The sequence below is a fragment of the Chamaea fasciata genome, unplaced genomic scaffold, assembly GCF_029207755.1.
Source record: "Chamaea fasciata isolate MVZ Bird 193981 ecotype frontalis unplaced genomic scaffold, bChaFas1.0.hap1 SCAF_3, whole genome shotgun sequence".
In the NCBI taxonomy this organism is placed as follows: domain Eukaryota; kingdom Metazoa; phylum Chordata; class Aves; order Passeriformes; family Sylviidae; genus Chamaea; species Chamaea fasciata.
Window position 1 is genome coordinate 37,197,326 of NW_027094088.1, and position 20,711 is coordinate 37,218,036.

The window sequence follows — 20,711 nt, forward strand, 5'->3', positions numbered from 1 at the left end:
GCATGCCAGCCCTGAGGAAGTGTTTGCCAAGGCTGGCTTCATGAATGCCAGCAAGCATTGCCACTGTTCAGAGTTTTAAAAAAAGGAAGATTCCCCTCCTCATGAAGCAGCCCAGCCAAGAGTGTGCAGGAGTACACAGAACAGGTCCTGTGCATCCTGTCAGGAGCTGTGCCCAGTCTCTGGCAGGGATGTTGCCATCACACCTCTAGCCATGAGCAATTGTATGAAAAACTCAGCAGGCTCCACCATGCACATGCACAACAAGCTTCAGAAGCTACTGAAGCAACCAGAGAGCTAAAGCTGAGTGAGGTGAATTTCATTGTGATATTTCAGAGCGGAAATAAGAGGAGCAGTCTGAATAGACACTGAAAACGTGGATTGTTCTGTTCTGATTTGCTTCAAATTGCAAAATAAATTGGACTTTTTCAAGACATTTTAGATTTTTTTTTTTTAAATGGCACTTTCCATGCAAAAAAAAAGTTACCAGTTTAGGATATTTTAGGTTCAATTCACACATCTCCATAGGAATTCCATCATTCTTACAGTGCCAGCAAAGCATTTATCCTGAATTTTAATGCCCTTTAAATTGTAGAAACTATGAGAATCTTAGATCTTAGAGAAATCAGATTAACAGCCTGTACCATCTCAAGGTTTGTGCATGTATGCATGAAGACATATAGTATTAACACAGAGACGTTCAGGACGTGTTCTGTTAAATTCTTCAGAATACACATTTGTTTTTGGCAGAGTGAAAAATCTGCACTGTACGACACAACCTTGAGTCAATGCTGGAACTCCTTTCTTTATTCTCCTTTCCTGCCCTTGCTTACATCTCAGACGAATGCTCGTAATCCTGTTCTCTGACAAGTTCTTCCAAGAAAGAGGTGTTTCTATTCTAGCCTTATGACTCATGCCTGGCATGCCCTTCTTCCCAGGCCAGAAAGAAATACAGATTTTGTCTGTAGTCCATTTGCTTCAATGGACCCTGATCCAGGGGTATAAATCCCATGTTTCTACATAACAATTATAACATTAATGTGTTAGGTCAGGCTCTAATTCAGTGAAACTGCCTTATAGTGAATAACTTCTTCTTCCTATAAGAGAAAGACACTAAAAAAAAAAAAAAAGAGATTCAGACTTCTTTAATTCTGAATGTTTTTGAATATGAAATATAGTGATGAAGTCCCATGATCAAAGTAAAATTAAGCATCGTTACTTTTCCCCTAGCCTGTTGGAAATTAGCCATATAAATTATAAAATAGGCCTAGATGTAGGAAATCAAATAATGAGATAATCAGAGCTCACAGTAAAATACCCATGTTAAGTCAAAATGCTCAAATGAGCTACATTGAGCCATTCAATTGCACTCCTACACTTCATTGTAGATACTCCTGCATAAATTTTAGTTCAGCAGTGCCAAACAGGAAAATTACCTTTAGGAAATGTCCATTGTCTTTTCATTGCCACTTCTTTTCTTTCTCATTTTCTTTATTCTACCAGTTCACTCTCTCATTTTTGGAACCTCATGCCTTCATTCTTTTGTTTCCTCACACTTTTAATGTCACTTCCAGTTTAGTCAGATGAATATTCCACTGCTTTTAGCAATTGGACATTTTTTCTAGTGAGCCTGGGATTTTTTTTATGCCTCAAGCTTCATGCTCTGCGCTGATATGAGGCACACCCATATTTTCACGACTCTACAGTTATGCCATACAAAATATTAGTTCAAACTTGAGAGGAGACCATGGTTGTGGAATTTATTTTGTGCTAACATTATATCTTGATCAAAGGGCTAGCCTCTCAGCTGGGAGGCTGAATCAGTCAAGGCAATGCATGACCCGCCCAACATTTTTGTACTCACTTGCTTTGTATTCAAATGAAAAAAAAATAAATAAAGTTTAAAATTTTGACCACTTTATTTATTGTGCATTTTTTTCCCCAGAACTAAATTGTGCAAATCCTTACATGGTGTGTTGGATATGGACATTATCCATTTCATTTCAGAGTGAAACATCATTGTAAAGATCACAAACAATAAAATTGCTCAGACTTGGAAATGCTATTTAATTTTGCTTACAGTGTTAACATTGTAGAATGAAGCCATCCCTCTGCCCCACACCATTAGAGCAATGAATATATTTTCAGAATCATGCCCATATTCTAATTCGATTTAGAAGAATCATGGTAGAGAAAAGCCCTGAGAAGTCTCCTCCTGCCTCACTTTGCCACATCCAAAGCATTCCATAAGTACAAGAAAAATGGAGCCCTGTGAATGTAGCTTGCACAACACTAAATTTGATCCAGCCAGCACTGTACCAACAGCCACAGATAGGGCTGAAACTGCATCCCTAGCTAATCATCTCACAGTAACAAAGTCTATAATGAGTAGGTAGGCTGGCTTTGTGTTATATATCACAAATACACTAGCACAAGTATGGCATAAAGCTGGGGGTTTCCGTGAGAATTTCTTTTGAAAGCAAAACCTCTACAGAAAACCTGTTGGAAAGAAACCCAGAGAAAACACATTTAAGAGCCACAGCCTTCCCTCTGCCAAAAATACTGTTAAGAAATACTGCTTCAAAATCAAAAATTGTGCTGAATGAGTGAAGAAGTGGTCAAAGAAAAGAAGCAGATGATGCAGGAAACATCTTCCACCCCCCTTGATGCTCGCACACACAGACACACACATCTTGCAGCCTATGGATTCCTGACTATAAGTGTCAAGTGAGGTTCCTCATGGTAACCCTGCCAACTCTCCATGTTGACAGACTGCCCAGGTTCAAAAAGTTGTAATTTACCCCTCTTTGTACCAGGATGAGCAACTCTGCCCATTAAAACAATTACTCTTTTTGCTTAGTGGATTTAAAAGCCTTGGCATAACTTCAATGTGATTTTGGTATGATTGCATATGCAACAAAGCAAAAAACCAACAAACTGGGCCAGCTTCTGAACTCTGTGTCCCTAAAACCACTGGGATTTTTGTTTTAGCAAACGGTTCAGAATTTGGCCTTGATAAAAACAAGTTTAGCAGGAACATGATCTGGCCTCAGCACGGCTAGTCAAACCAGTGATCTCCCATGCAGGTTCTGTTCCACTCCAGGCCACAGTTCCAGCACCACTCAAATCTGCACTGAGGGCGAGGACATTTCATGTGCATGCAGCCACCTGCAAAACAGCAACAAAATGGCTTTGGTACTTGGAAAACACTTAGAGATGTTAATCAACAATTAAGAGCATTAAAATCAACTGTTTTAGACATTAATTTACCAAGTAAATTATTTTAAAAAGTACAAACCCAAAAAATATTTCCCTAGGCTTTCTAAAACCCACTGCTCCTCTCTTATTGGGCTTTAATGTGCTTTTCTCACCTGAGGGACTGCAGGGGTAGGAGGAAATTTAAAAATACTATGCTAGGGGTAGGGAAAAGAGATGATAGTCTGTGGCCTCTCAAAGCAGTCCTGGAGGTACCTCCTCAAGGTTACTCTATGCTAGTCCAGCTGTGAACCAGAGGATAAACAAAATTAAATTCTTTTTTGAATTTGGATTCAAAGCTTTGCAAGATTTGCAAAGCTGGCAAATCAGGAGATACATGTGGTGGCTTTGGTGGCTGACTGCTGATTATACAAAAATGACATTAGTAATTTAAGTTGATATCTTTTTAGTATCTGAAGCAGCCTTTTGATCATAACAATGTATTTTGCATGTTGGGTTTCTTACTTCTCCATACCATGAGAGCAGCTTTAATTTCTCTGCTCACAACCTTGATCAAAAGTTTATTTTGTAATATATAAAACACTAACATTGTCAAAGGTCATTACAGAAATACACTTCCTATTGAAATTATGTTGCTAACCACACAAAGAGATCTCTTGTATAATTCAAACTGAGAGAAAGGCATGCACTATGAAGAAATGCTGAAATGTCATCCTGGTTTGACTCCAAATGGTGATGGGAGGTACAGGGAGTGCGTGTTCCCTACTGTATGAGCTGCTACCCTTACACCACATTTTAAAAAATGTCACTTCAGAATGTTTCTCAGAAGGCAAAAACAAACAGGAATTGGATTGTTAAAATAGGCCTGTCTGCTTCACCTGGCAGAGAGAGAAAACCACTTGTGATAGCAAGGCCTATTAGTCAGTTTATATCTTTGTGTAAGAAATGCAATGTGCCAGAAAGATTTTTATCTTATTTAAATGTAAACATACAAATGGCCAGCCTCCATGTTACAGTTTATTTAAAGTTTAGATCCAGTCCTCTCTTACAGTTCATGCTAAGCTATCACTGGGTAAAACTCATCTCAGTCCTGGTGCAGGACCCAAACTCAATAGGTGCCCTCTGTCGAATGTGTGCCCTCCCTGCTAAGCTACATAAATCACCTTATTCTCTGCTACATGGCAGCTGAGATCAGCAGTCAAGAGTGGAGAGTGCCTGAAGCAACAGGACCTACAGCTCTGTATGTACAGCAGCCCTCCGAGAGACATGGTTGTGTGTTTAAACTCACTCGGACTGGGGGCTTAGCTGTGGGAAAGTGTTCCTCTCTTTCACTTGAGCTATTACAGGAAAGTTACTGGCATCCAGAAATATTCTACAATGCCTGTAGTTTATACAGGCTGTTACAGAAAAGTTATTGGCATTGTCACTGTCCCTTGTAAAAGACACTCTCCACAGAATATCTGGGGAAGGAAAGCAGAATTATTCTTTTGTGTGGAGTTAGTGTACTCCTCCCAAGTGAGGACTGCTGGCAGACCTCAGGATACAGTTGTCAGTCTCCTGTCAGCAGCTGTACTTTGGCAGCTCTGAAGTGCTTCTTTAAGTTTACAAATAGAAACTGGCATGTGCAGTACCCATGACCAAAGAAGAAGGCAAACACTGCACTTTTTAAGCTTCATGCTTTTATTTGCAAAATGACAGAAACACTGAGGTGGGAAGGTCCCTTAAGAGATCATACAATCCAAAACCCTGCTCAAAGCAGGGCAACTCAAATAGGGTTCATAGAGTCTAAGAGAAAGTAAAGGTCTTACCACTCCTTCAAGCCTAACCAGAAGGGGTTTTTTGTTTGGCTGTGCACAAACTCTTGAATATAAATAGTCACCATTATCATTTGTCTATTTCTAATCAGATTTAAACTTCTGGTTTTCAGTCTGTTTTACAAATCTGCAAATAATTTTTTGACCTAGGCCTCTGTTATCTCTCTTCTGCTGCCCACCTTGCTCTCTACACTATGCCAAATCTTGTCTCACCTTCCCACTCTTCAATTCAAGATTTCCTTCGTTCTGCTTCTTGTGCTTGAAGGTATCTCCCACTTTCCATCTGCCAACTGCCTTTTCTTTCATCAAACCCCAGATTTCAGGATTTTGTCCTATTTCTTCCCCAGTAATATTTCTGCAGTGTCACTGCTCAAAGTGTTCTCCCCTTGTAGTTCACAGTGCCTTATTTGGTGTTTTCAGTGTCCCATGTGAATGCCACAAAACTGGGAAGCCTTCTCTAAATATTTGTATAGTATTTAGGCAATAGTCTTAATATATTTTTATTAATTAACATAAATACAATTAAGTCTTGGAACAGTATTAATCTATAAATACAGCCTATTTACCATTCCTGTTCTTAATTTTAAACATTCCAGTGCCAGCGGATTACTTTTCTTCCTACATGGTAAGCACTGATAATTGCAAACTGTTTGTCAGGCTCATTTCATTTCCTCTAACTTGCTCTTCTATCCTGGGCATGTGGCGAGGTTGGGATTAATCTCACTGAAATTCAGCCATATACTGTGTAGACATCTACAGCGAGACTAATTCTTCACAACCCATTTTTAGTGTGATTTTCTGGCCTACATTAGACATATGTTTTGCTTCATCATTAGGTGAGTTTTACCCTACAAATGTCTATTTTTCCCAATGACAATGGAAAGTCTAGATAACTAGCTGGATATCCAGTCATATGAATGCTACATCCAATGCCCCATTTTCCCTGTCTAAAAAAATAGCCAGACATTTTGTGAGGCTTAATTAGTGGTTTTAGAACTAAGTGATTTAGAGTTAGTGTTTTCAAGATAATTTAGACAAGGTGACACAGAGAATTGTTCAAGCTTTTTGTGCTCTCCCCCTCTTGGAATAGTATTATGCATATGTACACTTGCACATTCATACATTTATACTGTAAAATGAATTTTAAGAGACAGGCAAGTACAAGATATCTAATAAACTTACCATTTTTTTCTACTGGAATATTGCAGTTGGGGCATGGCTTGGTTGTCTTCTTGATTGTTTCTCTCGATGCTTCTTCCCATCGAGCTTGCATGGCTGCCTGTTCATCCACTACATACCCCTGCAAAGAGAGAAGGAGCACTCATTGGGGCATCAAGCCATGCTGCAAAGGCACCAAGACAGGTAAAGCAAAAGGGAAGGCAAATGAGGAGTCAGGTGAATCTGGCTGACAACATCGCATGTTAGACACCACAGGTTTGATTCTGCTTCAAGGATTAAAGCCTTTCTTGTAAGAAAAGCAAAAACACCAAGGAAGTGCAGCATTTGGTAATGCAGGATGATGGGGTGCCTGGAAGGAAATTGTTTTTCATAATAAAGTGTACTCTGCTGTATTGGAGGTCGGAATTTCATTCCAATGTAACTCTACACAAATATAACAGGTGCAAAGAAAAAACATACAATAAACATTTTGGAAAAGAAGTAAAAAAACTCACTCAATGGAAAGCAATGAAAACTCTCCAGACATAATGACACAGAAGGAAAAAGTAATCATGAAGAGTATAAAAGGGACTCCTGTGTTTGTCCTATTTATGACTGGGACAAAATTACACAAGTGGCCTATTTGGCTGTTTCATACCTAAAATGATAGTACAAGGACAAAAGAGACGGCAGTGCCTTGGGTCATTTCCATCATGAGGCTGGCAATCATGTGAATAGTACCTATAAACAATGCATGTAGGTTTCAACCTTGAAGCTCTGCTCTCTCCATTCATAATATAGTTTTATTCAAGCATGTGGGAAAATGATGAACTTAAAACTAATTTATACCAATTCCTTTAACTTCTTAGTGTATATCTTCTAAATACTTATATGCTTTTATGTGGATAGGCGTTCATATTTTTTATATGGATAATTTTAAATATATTTATTTCTAGTAAGATAGAAAATGGAAATTGGCCAAACTTTTAACAATGCAACAAAGCCATAACTCTGCTTGAATTTTGGTTGTCTAGTATTGATAAAACATATAAGTTGTGTCAGTGAGTAGTGCCTAGATTTTAGTTTTTGGCTCAAATGACCTGAGTTAAAATAGAATAACAAAGACCAACATCTGCAGAAATTTATTTCCAGCTCATGTAGTGGCCATTGCAATATGCATTTAAGGAAAACCAAACCAAAAGGCAAAACAACAAAAAACCCTCCACTGTCTTCCATTAATCAGGAAACATCAATAATATGTTTGCCATTACTTATTTTACAACCTACATCAGTCTCCTCAGTTTGTGAATGTCTTTTGTTGTTCCTCACTTAATATTCTCCAGTTTGCTTATCTTTTTGATGTAGAGGTGACGAAAGTGAACGAAGTCTTCTTATCTGTATCCTAGAAATGACTTTTACTATTGTCTCTCTGCTTGTGGAGAGGGAACTCAGCCCTGCACCCTGCTGGATTATTCAGCAATTTGGCAGAAAGATGACCTCTCTACAACAGCACATCAGTAGCTTCTGGGAAATAGAAAAAGCTGCTCAGGCTAATAGCAAAGAACATAATCTAGTATTGATTTTTCAACACCTACATCCTTAAGGAAGGATGACTTTTGCAAGCAATCTGAGCTAGCTCAGACAGGCAGAGCAGGAGAGTGGGGAACACTTGACCTGGGCCTCAGTTTTCCCTGTGACAGAAATAAGATGGTATCTCATTTTAATGGGAACTCATTGCTTAACATGCATGCAGATGAAAATCCCTACAGCAGTGACAAAAGATTGCTGTTCTTTTCAGAAGCACTAAATGAGAAGACCAGAAGTATTTTAAATTTTTGCAATCAGTCCAGAAGAGCTTCACAGTGGCTCTGTTTTTTGAAAGAGTCCAAATCCAGTGATTTAATACTTGCAAACATACTTTTTTCTCCATCTTCATGTCTTTGTTGTGACCTAACAGCAAAGGACACTGAGGCAAAATTTCACATACCAAAGTTTCTAAATTTATTTGTATAAACATTTTTGATCTTAGTTCTGAAAACAAAATTGGGAGACTTTAGAAATAACTAAAAGAAACAACTCCTAGCCACACACATGCGTTTCACCAAAAACAAATTGCTGAAAACAGTGGTGAATTTTTATTTTAGTATTTTTCATTGCAAAAATTCTAGCATGAACTAGATGCAGCAGCACGATATTTCAGCCCATTAGAGCTGGAACATCCCTCCTATGCCCAGTCTTGCTGAATGCTAAGTTAAAAACTTCCTGCTGCATGAACCAAATGCAGAGAAATGGCACAGTGATGGGGTCCCTCTGATTCAGTGAAGAAATCAGATCATCCAGATCTATAAGTCTTCAGTGTTCACGTGCTTTATTTAGTGCTCCACACCCAGTGATGGCGAGCGCACATAGATTTATCTGCATTTTTTCTTCAAACAATAAAGAAAAGGTGTATGGCAATTCTTCATTACTAGTGTCTATTCAAGTCATGTTCTTACATCCTAAACTAGAAAACCTAATCTCCTTGACAGAGGCCTAGGTCTGTCAAGCAGAGGGATCTCCAGCTTTGCTTGTTCTGCCTGGTCTTGGACAGGAAGTTCAGCGATGCTCCAGGTGTGCATCACACGTCAGTTTGCTGAAGACAGGAGACTTTGATCACTTCTGATGCTCACTCAACACAATATGCTCTAGTTCCCCAGTTAGTATGGAACATTTGTCCCAGCATTATGGAAAAGCTACTAGACTTCATCCATGTCACTTTATGAATAATTCTTTTGATTCTCAACTGTGCTGTATATTATGACCAGGAATGAATATCCATAAATAACAGCAAGCTACAGAAAGAGCTGTTGTAAGCACTATTCAATATCTCCCCTGCAGTCTTCCCTTAAGGACACAGGAGAAAAAGTTTGTCTTATTATCTCTGGGTCACACTGAAGGACATAGATTTACTTCTGTTTCTATGTTGAGTCTTTTGGAAAAACTAACAGGGATAAAGAGACCACAGAGACTGCCGAGGACCATACAACAGTACAGAAAACGTACATGGAATGCTTTCTTTGCAGTTAATCAATATCATGCGTTACTGGAAAGAGATCTACAGAGACAGAAAGCACCTTGAAATAGAAAAAGAGTGTCCTTAGAGCAGCATCTCGTTCAGGTGATAGAGTACACATCGACCTGTCAGTAGAACTACATGGAAGCAAGTGAAGAATGTGTTCACAGACAGCAACTAAGCAGTACCATCTAGCTGAAAAACATTCATGGCATTCAAAGCTTCTTGTTCAAAATACTGGAAGTCTTAGATATATAATGTTAAAGATAGATAGATAGATAGATAGATAGATACAGATAAAGAGATAAATAATGTTAAATTTTGACATCCACTGAATTATATACTGCCTTACGTTAGCATGCTTCTTTTATGATCATGCTTATTTTGCCTGGTATAGACAATATCTGAAAACTGAAGACCCTTAAATCAGAATAGAATATGCAACTGATAACCTTCTTTGTGCTATGCTTTAGGTGGATGTAATTTCTGCATTCCTGCTTATTTACCCTTGGTGCTTCCTCCCTCCCCGATAAGCAAAAAAGCTGGTCATGCATAACTTAAAAAAAATGTATCCTAGTGAAACTTTCTTTAAATCCAAAATACATTTAGTTTTGATCAGAAATGCTTGGTTTTAAGAGAATTTTACCTGCAAAAATAAGCTTTTTATTTAGGGTAATAGAAATATGTAAAATTATTTTACTTTAGGTGAAACACAGAATTTTAAAAAGGTTTAGATGTCTCAAAACAGGAAGTATTACTCATTTTCTAACAAGAATGTGAGAAAAGCTATGTATTCTTGAAAGTATTTGAAAGGAAGACAAAGAATAATTCATTGTGCACGAGCAATGTTCATCCCACCACAATATTTAGGTTAACACAGCCCACCAGAGCTAGAGCTCTAAGCAAAAGCAGCCTCAGCTGTTGAAGCCTGATCTACAATGGATGGTGACAGCAGTCCAACTTAAATTTATTTTGTCTTCTTGGCTTCAATGGGGCTGTTTTATGAACATGATCACATGAATTATCATCCTGTCAAATTTATTGGTACTTTTTACTGCAGGGGGTAAAAATAGCAGGTGTCTAGGGCACTAGATAGGCTAGAGGGTTTTGGAAGAAAATGGATGATTTAATCCATTTAAGAGTCAAAATCTCACAAAGAGAGATGTGCATAGCTATGGGAGTATTGCTGTATTTTAGAGACAGTTTTAGGCTAATCAAAACACTAAAATGTGGCTATAGATGAGGAGCAGAAAAGATATTCATTCCATGAGAATATGTTTCACACACTGGAAAAATAGAGGTGCCAGTACTACAATGATCCGGTTAAATCCACATGAAGCAGCTTTTTGTGAGCCAATTTGTGTAGTGTGCCTAGGGAATTCTAACATAAAATGAAAGAGCTGCTTTGTGATGGCAGCAACTACTTAAAATCAAATTGATATACACAGGGTATTATATTGGATACAAGATGAAAGAGTGCTCTGGTTTGGTGACACTGCACATCAAGGTTCTCACTCTGTGTGTTGCAGCCTTTCATATAATGAATTAAATTCAGGTAGATGGTGAATATTGAATTTACACTGCTCTAAAGCAGAAAATCTAATCTAATACAGGTCATTCTTATATAACTGTTTTTCATGAGTGGAATAAAGAACGTGCCTTCTCTCGTAAGTGGCAACACAGCTGAAAATGACTGTCAGCTTAACCTCATAAACAAAAGCAGTCTGTCACATCTTTTTTACTTTATAGCTGCCCAAAATAGAAAAGCTAAAATTCTCTCTATATAGGTATTGTCTCTTTCTCATTAGACAGGAATTTAAGACCTATTCTCAGATTTCCTCTGGTGCATCTTTATTTATAACACGGAGATTTATTTTGCAGGACATTTCCTGGTTATAGTTATTTTTCTTGCTCCTTTAATTAGGCACCTGGGGGTTGAAATGTCCTGAACATGACATTGTGAGTATACCAAATAGTAAAACCCTGAGCCTCAGTTTCTTTTTCACTTGTTTAGGATATTTTAGAAATCAAGCTAGGTGCGCCATTTCTTGTGCAGCCATCTTTTATTTAACTTTTAAAGTTTACCTGAAAGGGGGGGAAAAAAATCAATGGTCTAATAATAGATATTCCACATTTCATACTGTGACTCAGGACTCACTGAAAGATGCTATGCATGGTGAACCTTTTCAATAGCTTTTCCTTTCACTAAAATGCAGGGAAATAATTAATTTTTTTTTTCGTGATTAGAATTTACTGTTTATCACTTAGATTATCATTAGCTGCTTAAAGACCAGGCTTCATAAGCCTACATGCTTGCCGGAAATCTGCAGCATGAGAGGTTAGCAGCTGTCGTTCCACAATGGAAAAGGAAGCCTGGCAGGCAATGCCTGTACATTTCATACCCTCTACTGTCAACTCTGAGACCTGCACACAGGAGGCAATGGGAGGAAAAGATGGACTGGAGGTTAACCTGCGGCCCAATTGAGGTGGGAGCTTTTCCAGAAACTACATTCCAACAGCCCTCAGCAGGATGCCAGGCGCTGTGACTGGCTTTCCTGGATGTGTGCGTGCCAGCACACGGATGTACCTCTATGTTGCACCTGTGCAGCAAAAGACATGTCTGGGAAGTGACCCAGTGGCTCTGCTTTGAGCCAGTTTTTTGCCTAAGACATCATGACTGAGTCAGGTTTGAGCCCAGAAACTCTGGTTAGAGTGCAACCAGGGCCCTGGAAGAGGATCAGGTTTGCCCTGACTCAGCTGAGGCACTGACTGCTCTGGTTTTGGCTAGGTCTGATGGGTTCCTGGGCTGACAGGGGTGCTGGATAAATTTTATACTGCCAGTTGCAGTACGGCAAAGCTATTACCTGGATCCTACATTAGCTACCTGAGGACTGTGAGGGCTGAGTTCCAAACAAGGAACAGCTGAGGTTTGATTTGAAGGTGGTGGGTCTGGGGAGGGCTTTGGGATTTGGGCTTAGGGCTACAGCCAGAACAGCCAGTGTCCCACAGATTAAGAGCAGAGCTGAAGTTTTGCAGCACTAGCTATAAATTTACACTGGAAGAGAGTGTAGGTGAAGGTTTAAAACATGTATCTTTATGCCTCAGTAAAAATGCTGTAGCTGTTTCTTGTAAGAGACCACAACCTTTGTGCCAAGACAGCACCATGAGCCTCAGGACCCATCAGGCTTTATCTGAACTTGTCTTGGCGCACCTAGAGATTTGGTTTAGCCTGTGACAGCAATTATTTAATGACCTGATTACTATTCCCCTGCTCTGCTTTTGCACAACTTTTGTATTATTGCATGGTTTAACAGTTCCATGTATTTTTGTAACTAACAGGCAGGAATGACCATTATAGATACTATTGGTCAGAACAAACTGTCTCTGACCCTACAATAAAATGCTACTCAGAGGAGTAACAGCATGGGATGATAGAAGAGGCCTTGAAAGCAGAGGCACAGGATGATATGGGAGGCCCCAGCATTATAAACCACACTCAGGTGGTCAGTAACCCAAATACAGCCTTGAAAGATGGGTGAAAACAGTCTTGAGGACAACAGAGAGAACAAAGGCATAACTGACTTGGGTAAAACACACCAACATTGGCTTGTGCCTCAGAGAAGGAGTCTGTTAACAAACACATAAGACTGACTCCAAGCAGACTATACAATAAGAAGGGAAAACAAATTCTTTCATATCAACATCATGCTCCTTCTGGTAAAGGATTCACTATACCAGCCCATTCCAGACTGCAGCTATTGAGCCTAGAAACCAGAGAAGCAGTGGAAGGTTAAAAATAACAGTGGGGAAATGGGTGTTACCAGAAAGTTTGCATATCCTTTATTTTAACTATAATTTGAACTCTAAGTCCTAGTGTTATTACAAATGGGCTAAAAATTCTTCATTGGTTAGCTAAGACTTTGATAAAAATAGCAGTACATTTTTTACTTTGCATATACTGTGAACATGGTCTGGAATCAACACCTTTAGCAGGTAATGAGATTTTCACTGTAAATGGCAGAAATTTACACTACCTAGTCTGTAACCTGTGTGCAAGAAATGGGGAAGAATTTTTAGCTGCATCAGCAGCTAATGATGAATGTTTAGAGAAGGACTTTACTGGATTCCATGGATTGCAGGGCCAGACTTTCTAGAACAGACTCCTTCTCTGACTAGCTGGAATTAAGGCTTGGACTAAGACTAGCTGTGTTCTGACAGGATTTTTAAGGAGTTTGGTAGGATAAGATAATCAGCTGCTTCTTTGTCCAACTCTAAAGCATACTTTTTAATAACACATTTCATCCAGGTTGTGTTACCTTTCTTCCCCCCAAATACTTACAACTCAGTGCCCCATATTCTACTCACTTATTTACATAGGCACCACTTCTACATCAATGTCATTGCTATTACAGTTTACCTTGCTGGTGTCTCATCAACATGCCCACCACCAAAACCATCCTGGAAGCTACTGTAAAAAAGTTCAAAACTAATATGTGGCCACATTTTATTGTCCAGTTGCTAGTGAGCAAGAAGGTGCATCGCTTATCCTTGTAAAAGGAAAACCATCTGGAAAGATTTTGTGCTAGGAAAGCTAGGCTAACTTTAAGGTGGGGACTTACAGACGAAGCTGGTTTATGATTAGATTCCTCACCATTGGTTTGTGGTGTACATAGCAGGGACTATGTGGTTTATTTTAGGGTTTATTTCTAAACCTAAATCTGACTGGAGTCACCTTTACTGTGTCACTGATTCCACCATGCACATTGTGCCTTTCAATTAATCAAATATGATTTCTTCTGTCATCCCAAAGTTCAAACGGCCCCAGTAGGCTGAAATGGTTTTAAAACAAAGCTTCTCTACTGATTTTGCCACAGATAAATTTTATTTTCCCTGAAATAATGTAATTTACACACTAAGATGGGAAATAATCAGTCCTGCACCAGTAAGTAAATGTTTAAGACAAGCTTCCAATGGCCTATCTGGGTGAAAAGTAGACATTTCAGCAGAAAGAGAACATTTTATCCTTCCCAATGGGCCATGCAATATCTGTGCGCAGATCTGAAAGGTCGTGATATGCCAGTAGTTAAAGCTGGGCTGCTCTCTGCTTGCTTGCTGCCGAGTTTGCTTTTTCTACCCCAAGCAGCAAGTAATACCATTTAACTTCCTTAAAGCTTACAACTCCTTTATTTGGAATAGGCTTTCAAAGATCCACATGAGGCACCTGCTTTATCTCTCCTATATCCTGCAGTCATGGTTGCCCTCTTCCTTCCTCCTTCCAACTTACCCCATTCCCCCTTCCATCCTTCCCTACCCTCCTTCACAGTCCCACCAGCTACACTCTCCTCTCTTTGCCTCAGGCTTCCTCCTCCCTCCTTTTGACATCTGCCCAAGCACAGGCCCATTTCACCACCACCATTTATGTTTCCTGGACCCTCACAGCTGTGCCATGTCATTTCACATCTCTCTTTTCCTCTTTCTGGAGCTTCTGATCTATCTGGCAGGTTCCAGTCCCTCCAGTCAGCTCTTGGACACTCACATTCTTCTGTGTCAGGCTCTGTCTCTCCTTCTGAAGGATGTCTTTTTCCGAGTCTTCCCAAATTGGTGCAAGGCTCTGAGGGTACCATCAGACATTGCTGTCCCAGTCCCCTGACATGGAACCCATGTCACTGCCTGGTGACACTGCAGCAGGGCCTGTCTCCAGCTCCCCACAACCCTGCCCAGCCCAGTCACAGGTCACCTGTGGACCCACCTTCCACCATTTTGGCTCATCCCTGTCTGCAGGCCCTGCCCTGACACACGGGAAGTCCCCAGGAAGCAGACGGCTCTTGCAGTGTCCTGACACACCTTAGGAGAGCTGCATGGAGTGCCACCACAGCTCTTCCTGCTCTTTATGCTGCCATCAACTACTGGTCACCCAATTCCCAGACAAAGACTCTCCTTTTTGGTTTTTCTTTCACACTCCTCATGCTCCACCATGTTCGCCTCTGTCACGCTGACTTAGGCCTGAGCCTGTCCACAGTGTTTCATATTGTTGAACATCAGAGACCTGCAGGCATTTGCAGAAATGTGAAGGCAAGAGAAGGTCCTTTCATTGCTACAGCCACTACAGGCTAAAGCAAGCCCTGCATTTTTCTTATTGGAAGTATTTCCCTGAAACTGATCGTGTATCCTGTATCTGTCCGGAGAGGAACAATTCAGTGGCAGCGTGTTTGTTTGATCCTTAAATTTGACTGGCAAAAGTTGTGGCAATAAGATGGCTTGGTGAAATAAATGACACGGAAAGGATCCAGACGGGAGTCAGATTGCATGAGTTGGAGACAACCCTGGAAGTGTATTATTCCTACCTTGAAACAGACCACGGTCAAAGACAAAACCTTTTCACTGCCTCACCAAGCGCTACGATCACAGCAAGCCGGGTCTGACACACAGACCTATGCACCTGGCAGGTGATGCCAAGCGGAACAGACAGCCTGAAAGCACAGGTGGATACATGTTTACACTAACTTCAGGGAGAGAGATGGAAACAGTGCCACAGGCCCTGCTCTCCATACATGCCCCCCGGATGGCTTGTGTGCCCGGTACGGGAGCGCTGTGTGCAGGGCGGCTGTGCAGTGATGCTGGGCGGGTGGAACCAGCATCTCACCAGCACCGCCGCCCTCCCTGGCGCTGCTGCCGCTCGGTTTGCTCGCCTGGCTATGGAAAAGGAGGGAAAACATTCCTTCAGTGGCACAGCACCGCCTCGTGGAGACGTTTAATTAGTGCAGTTCTCGCTTATGGGAAGAGAAGGCGGACCTAAATCAATCAACTTCAGCTTAGATTGGAGTCTCAGTGAATCCTGCGTAGTCTGTGGTCTTGTACGTATAAAAATGTGAACTGTGGTCTTGTCCACGCAGGAGACCTGATTTGTATAGGTGCAAGAGTTATTCTGGTACTTTCATTTAGCTATTCTGGAACAGTTCCATGAGAGGACAGGAAATTTTTCAGGAGCAGCAAGAACATTCAAGCAAAGCTAGAACTGCAGCTGCAGTCAACATTGCTAACAGGTCTAATTGGGTGCAATTTATGAGCTGTGAGATTGTATCAGATGGGCGAAGTGCTCCCATTGTTATAAGGAAAAGCTACGACAATATTCAAATATTTAAAATTAATGACTTCTTCCTATGGTATTCTGATTCTTCCTGACATACCTTTATCTCTGCCTTAGAAGATAGAAAATTACATGAACTCTAGCTTTTGCAGAGCCAACATTGTTAAACTAACTTTTAATGTGCCATGACAACTTTCAGTACTCTAGGCAAAACTCTAAGCATAAATAACTTAATGAATATAGAGCTCTCTGATAATGTTGAGATGTATTCAAGTTCTGGCTCAGTTTCATTCAGGTAAGACATTGAACCCTGGTCTCCTGCTTTACTAGGCTGTTGGATGCTTTAGGCATCTCTCAATGTCTCTGTTGAAGCGGCTTTGTTTTTTATATAAATGTGAATGGAAACTGGAAGACTGTTGTAAGGCTATTGCAAATAAAATTAAACTGTCCTTCATAGAGGGCAGCTAAGCTGCAAAATCTCCTTATTATGTATACATATGGCTTCAAAAATGGGTTGCACAAATTCATGGAAAAAAAAAATTGCCAATAGCTACTAAACATAAAATACCACGTGCATCACAAATCACTGGAGGCTGGGAGAGTAGATGGATTTTGGGTCTGGTACAATACACATGTTCCAGGTCAACAGAGGTCGATACCCTGACTTGACTGTGAGGATACAGGCTGTTTCATTCTGTCTGAACTAGGGCTAATTCTTATTATAAATTAGAAGAGCTTCACTAAGAAAGGTTAAAGAGAAGAATCTCTACACAGGTCATGACCTAGTGCAAGGTCTGCAAAGTATGGCATATGAAACACCTCCAGGTGATCTGGAAAAGATTCCCAGTAGAATTTCAGCTCCCTGCCAGTCTCTGTGTTCAGTGAGTCCCCAAAAGACAGCCTCAGACAGAGCCTGCTTGCAGGCAGTTACAGGAGCTTGGCACACCTCCACGAGAGCTGGCTGGATGCAAGCCCTCATCAGCACCTGCCCACAAACCTTTATCTGCCACGTTGGACTGTGTGGAGGCTCAGGATTTGAGTTTTCTCTTAGTATCAAACCTGCCAGATATGTGAATACCAGTTTTCTGCTCCCTAGGAGTACAGCCTGGGCATCAAGCTGTGAGATATTTAGGGGGTATATTTCCTGTTCTTTCTCTCAATCTCTCTCTCTCTCTCTTTTTTTTTTTTTTTTTTTTTTTTTTTAAAGTTGGAAAGACTGTGATTTACATAATTTATTTTTTTCAAGGAAAACTTGAATCTCAAACAAAGAGAAATGCCAAGAGAGAAAAGCTATTTCCTGTCCAGGCCTATAGCTACAATAGTTACAAATTATCCTCTAACAGCTTGCAGCCTAGACAATCTATTTTTTATTTCTGTAAGCGAAAACATAAATTACCAACAGTATTTCCTGCATAGGCTGTATAAAAGCCCTGTTATTCGGCCCAAACTCACATGATTCCCTGACTGGTGCACTGAAAATAAGCTGAAAGGCAGCAAGACTATACAAAGCCTTTCAAAAATGTTCACATTGAATACAGACAACCCTAGAAGCCCAGTGGGAAGGCCTTTTCTTTATCAGCTGATGGCAGAGGCTTGTGTGTTCCTGACAGAACTCAGCTACTCTATCAATCAAAGAGACTGAAATCCACCGCAAAGCCAATTCGACAACTCTGATGGCTGGAGTAATTAAGCATGAACATAATTTCTTTTACTTCGGATTATAATTAGGACCCATTTGACAAATGTCACTCTGGCTGGACCAGGGATAACAATCAGGAGTTGTGAGATCCATACCTTCTGGGCCATGGCTCCCCGTGGGCTGAGGAGAGAGTTGCATTCCCCTTCATGGAATTCTTCTTTACATTCACGGCAGAACACGGACTGGAAAACAAACCAAAGCATGCCAGTCGTAAAAACACATTAGGGACATAGACAGCAGGTTACAATCATGAGGAGTCATACAACAGATGATCCCTTGCCCTTCTCATCCCATTAAATTCCCATAATCCTCCTAATTGTGCATCTTATTTTACACTCTGATCATATCCACAACAATTTTGCTGTTATGATTATATATTTCATTGGGGAAGGAACGTAAATGCCATTATTAAAAATGAGATTTTGCAACATGGTTCATTTAGGGACGTAAAGTCATAGTAGATAGTTCTGGGTGTGCTTTTCCTGCTGTGAAATCTTTTTATAGAAGAAGGGTGATGGCTGAAAAAAGCTGTTCTGCTGTATAGTGTTTGCTAATGGAAATAGTCTATTCATAGTTCTGAATCAAATGCCATCTCTATAGAAAACTATTGCTGACTTTGCTAGGGGATGACCACTTTATAAAAGGCCATATGAAATACCATATTCTAGGAAATTATATCCTTGCCATAGACCTTTACAGGATAGTTTAAAAAATCCATAGAAAGAACATAATGATAGGATACTTAACACAGGGTTTAGGGATCTACCTCTAGACCTCTATTGCATTTTTAGCAGTTGTTCTGGTATTATCCTCCTTAAATAACATTGTTCTTTGCATAAGGCTTCATTGAAAAGTAATGTCTTTTGCAGATAAGTGAAACAATTGTCCCTAGCTCAGTCTGACTGCCTCTGCCACCTAAAGTGGTTCATATGTATCAGGTTTGATGCCTTTTTTTAAGCTGTAAAATGAAGATATCTGACTTGACATGTATCATAATCTTTGACCCATCAATGCTGCATTAAATTCTGTGTCCTTGCAGGTAAGGGGAAAAGTCAATAATGTAGAATGGGTCTCTCTTATGCTGTTTTAAAGCTATGCTGTCTTGATGCAACTCCAGATTCTGAAAGATCTCTCAGCGGTAAGCCATTCTGACTGTCATTATAAGCAAGACTGATAAAACAGCCTTGATTTTTAGATACAGAGCTGCAGTCACATGTAAAGAATAAAGGATATCAGGAGGACATGACACTAGAACGTTTGTCTGCCAGTAATTCCAGCCTTTGTAATTTCATTTTGAACTCTTTCAAGCTGTATTTTCACTTTTCCAAGAAGCACTGAAAATCATATTTTATTGTCATGCTAAAGAAATTGCCATTTATGAAAAGAAGCATTGTGCAAGACCAAAAGGATAGATTCTGTTATTCAGAAAGTCAGGGAAATTTGGATAGTGGAGTGGAGTGAGTGTTCTAACTTCCAGAGATATCAAGCCTAATCACTGTTGGCTTTTGTGTCACTTCTCCCTCTATTTTGTCAATGATCTAAAATTCTTTGTTTTACTTCAACCAACACTGACTTGTTAATTCACTCGTGGTTGATAGCAAACAGCTTCACAATGGAGGCACTTTTTTGTGGGGTATATTGTATCAGAGGCTGCATTGGTGAAATAGGGCATAATTTAAATACAACAACGATTTGCAGTGCATTAGTGGTCAAAATTTTGGGCATGTTAAGCTCTGCTTAAACACATAGAGAGAGGTATTTTCACTTTCCATCTGGATACCTAATGCCTTACAGACTTGTTATTCCTTAACATTTAAGGTTATCCCTGTGTTTAATTGAATTTCCTACTGTACATCCTACTCTCTTTTTCCTTTGTGAGTTTATTTCCTTATGAGCACGTCTGACTGACAAGATTTGTTTGATAGTGTTTTGTATACACTTGCTTTATCACTGCCTTGTCACACAATGCCTCAGCTTGCTTTCCTTATTCCAATCTCTCTTTTTCCATACAAGCACAATTTTAAACCTTTCATAAACATTGTAAAGGGAGAAATAATGAAGAAAGAGAAGCAAAACAGCCAGGGCATATATATTGCAGAGACATTCTGGCTGGCTAGTTTATGTGGCATTGGTGTTTATTACAATAATAAAATTCATAAGCTCCTGCACTACTATTTAAGATGTGAAAAGCATTTTCTCATTATAGAGGCCATATTTTATACTTGCCTTTGGAATAGATCTTCAGTACCAATGTTGCCAATGTTTTCTCCACAGGTCTATTGGAAACATTCATGAGTGTATAACTGGGCCTTTCACTAACAATTGTATATCCTGCAAGTAAGTCTGTAAGTGGGCCTGCCACATCCTTGTAATGAAACAAAGCCCGATTTTTTTTGTGAGACAGGATACTCTTTTCACATCTTATTAGATAATGGATGAGATGTAGAATCAGTTCTGTGGCAAAGAAACACCCTGGAGGCTGATCGGTTTGTCAGAATAAATAGGCATCTCCCAACAGAAATGCATTAAGCACTCCCTTTTTATGGCAAAGCATGCATCATAAAGAAAAGGCATGTCACTTACAGCAAAGAGCAGTTTGTGATAGTTTTATTCATTTTTTACTTTCAGACATGAGAAATATGACAAATTTTCAGTAACAAAATACAGTTGCAGTAAGCAACTGCAAAA

General features: G+C 39.9%; 1 protein-coding gene across 4 annotated transcripts in view; it reads right to left on the reverse strand.

Moving 5' to 3' along the window:
• Positions 1-1,868: 1,868 nt before the first annotated feature.
• Positions 1,869-20,711, reverse strand: part of PRKN (parkin RBR E3 ubiquitin protein ligase) — a 655,384-nt gene continuing 636,541 nt past the window's right edge. For all 4 annotated transcript variants that reach the window (XM_066178645.1, XM_066178648.1, XM_066178644.1 and 1 more), the window contains 3 exons: positions 18,119-18,205; positions 6,210-6,327; positions 1,869-3,165 (listed from right to left, as the gene is read on the reverse strand). In XM_066178645.1, coding sequence (XP_066034742.1) covers positions 3,056-3,165; positions 6,210-6,327; positions 18,119-18,205 — 315 coding nt within the window. In that variant the 3' untranslated portion in view covers positions 1,869-3,055. The remainder of the gene's footprint in view (positions 3,166-6,209; positions 6,328-18,118; positions 18,206-20,711) is intronic.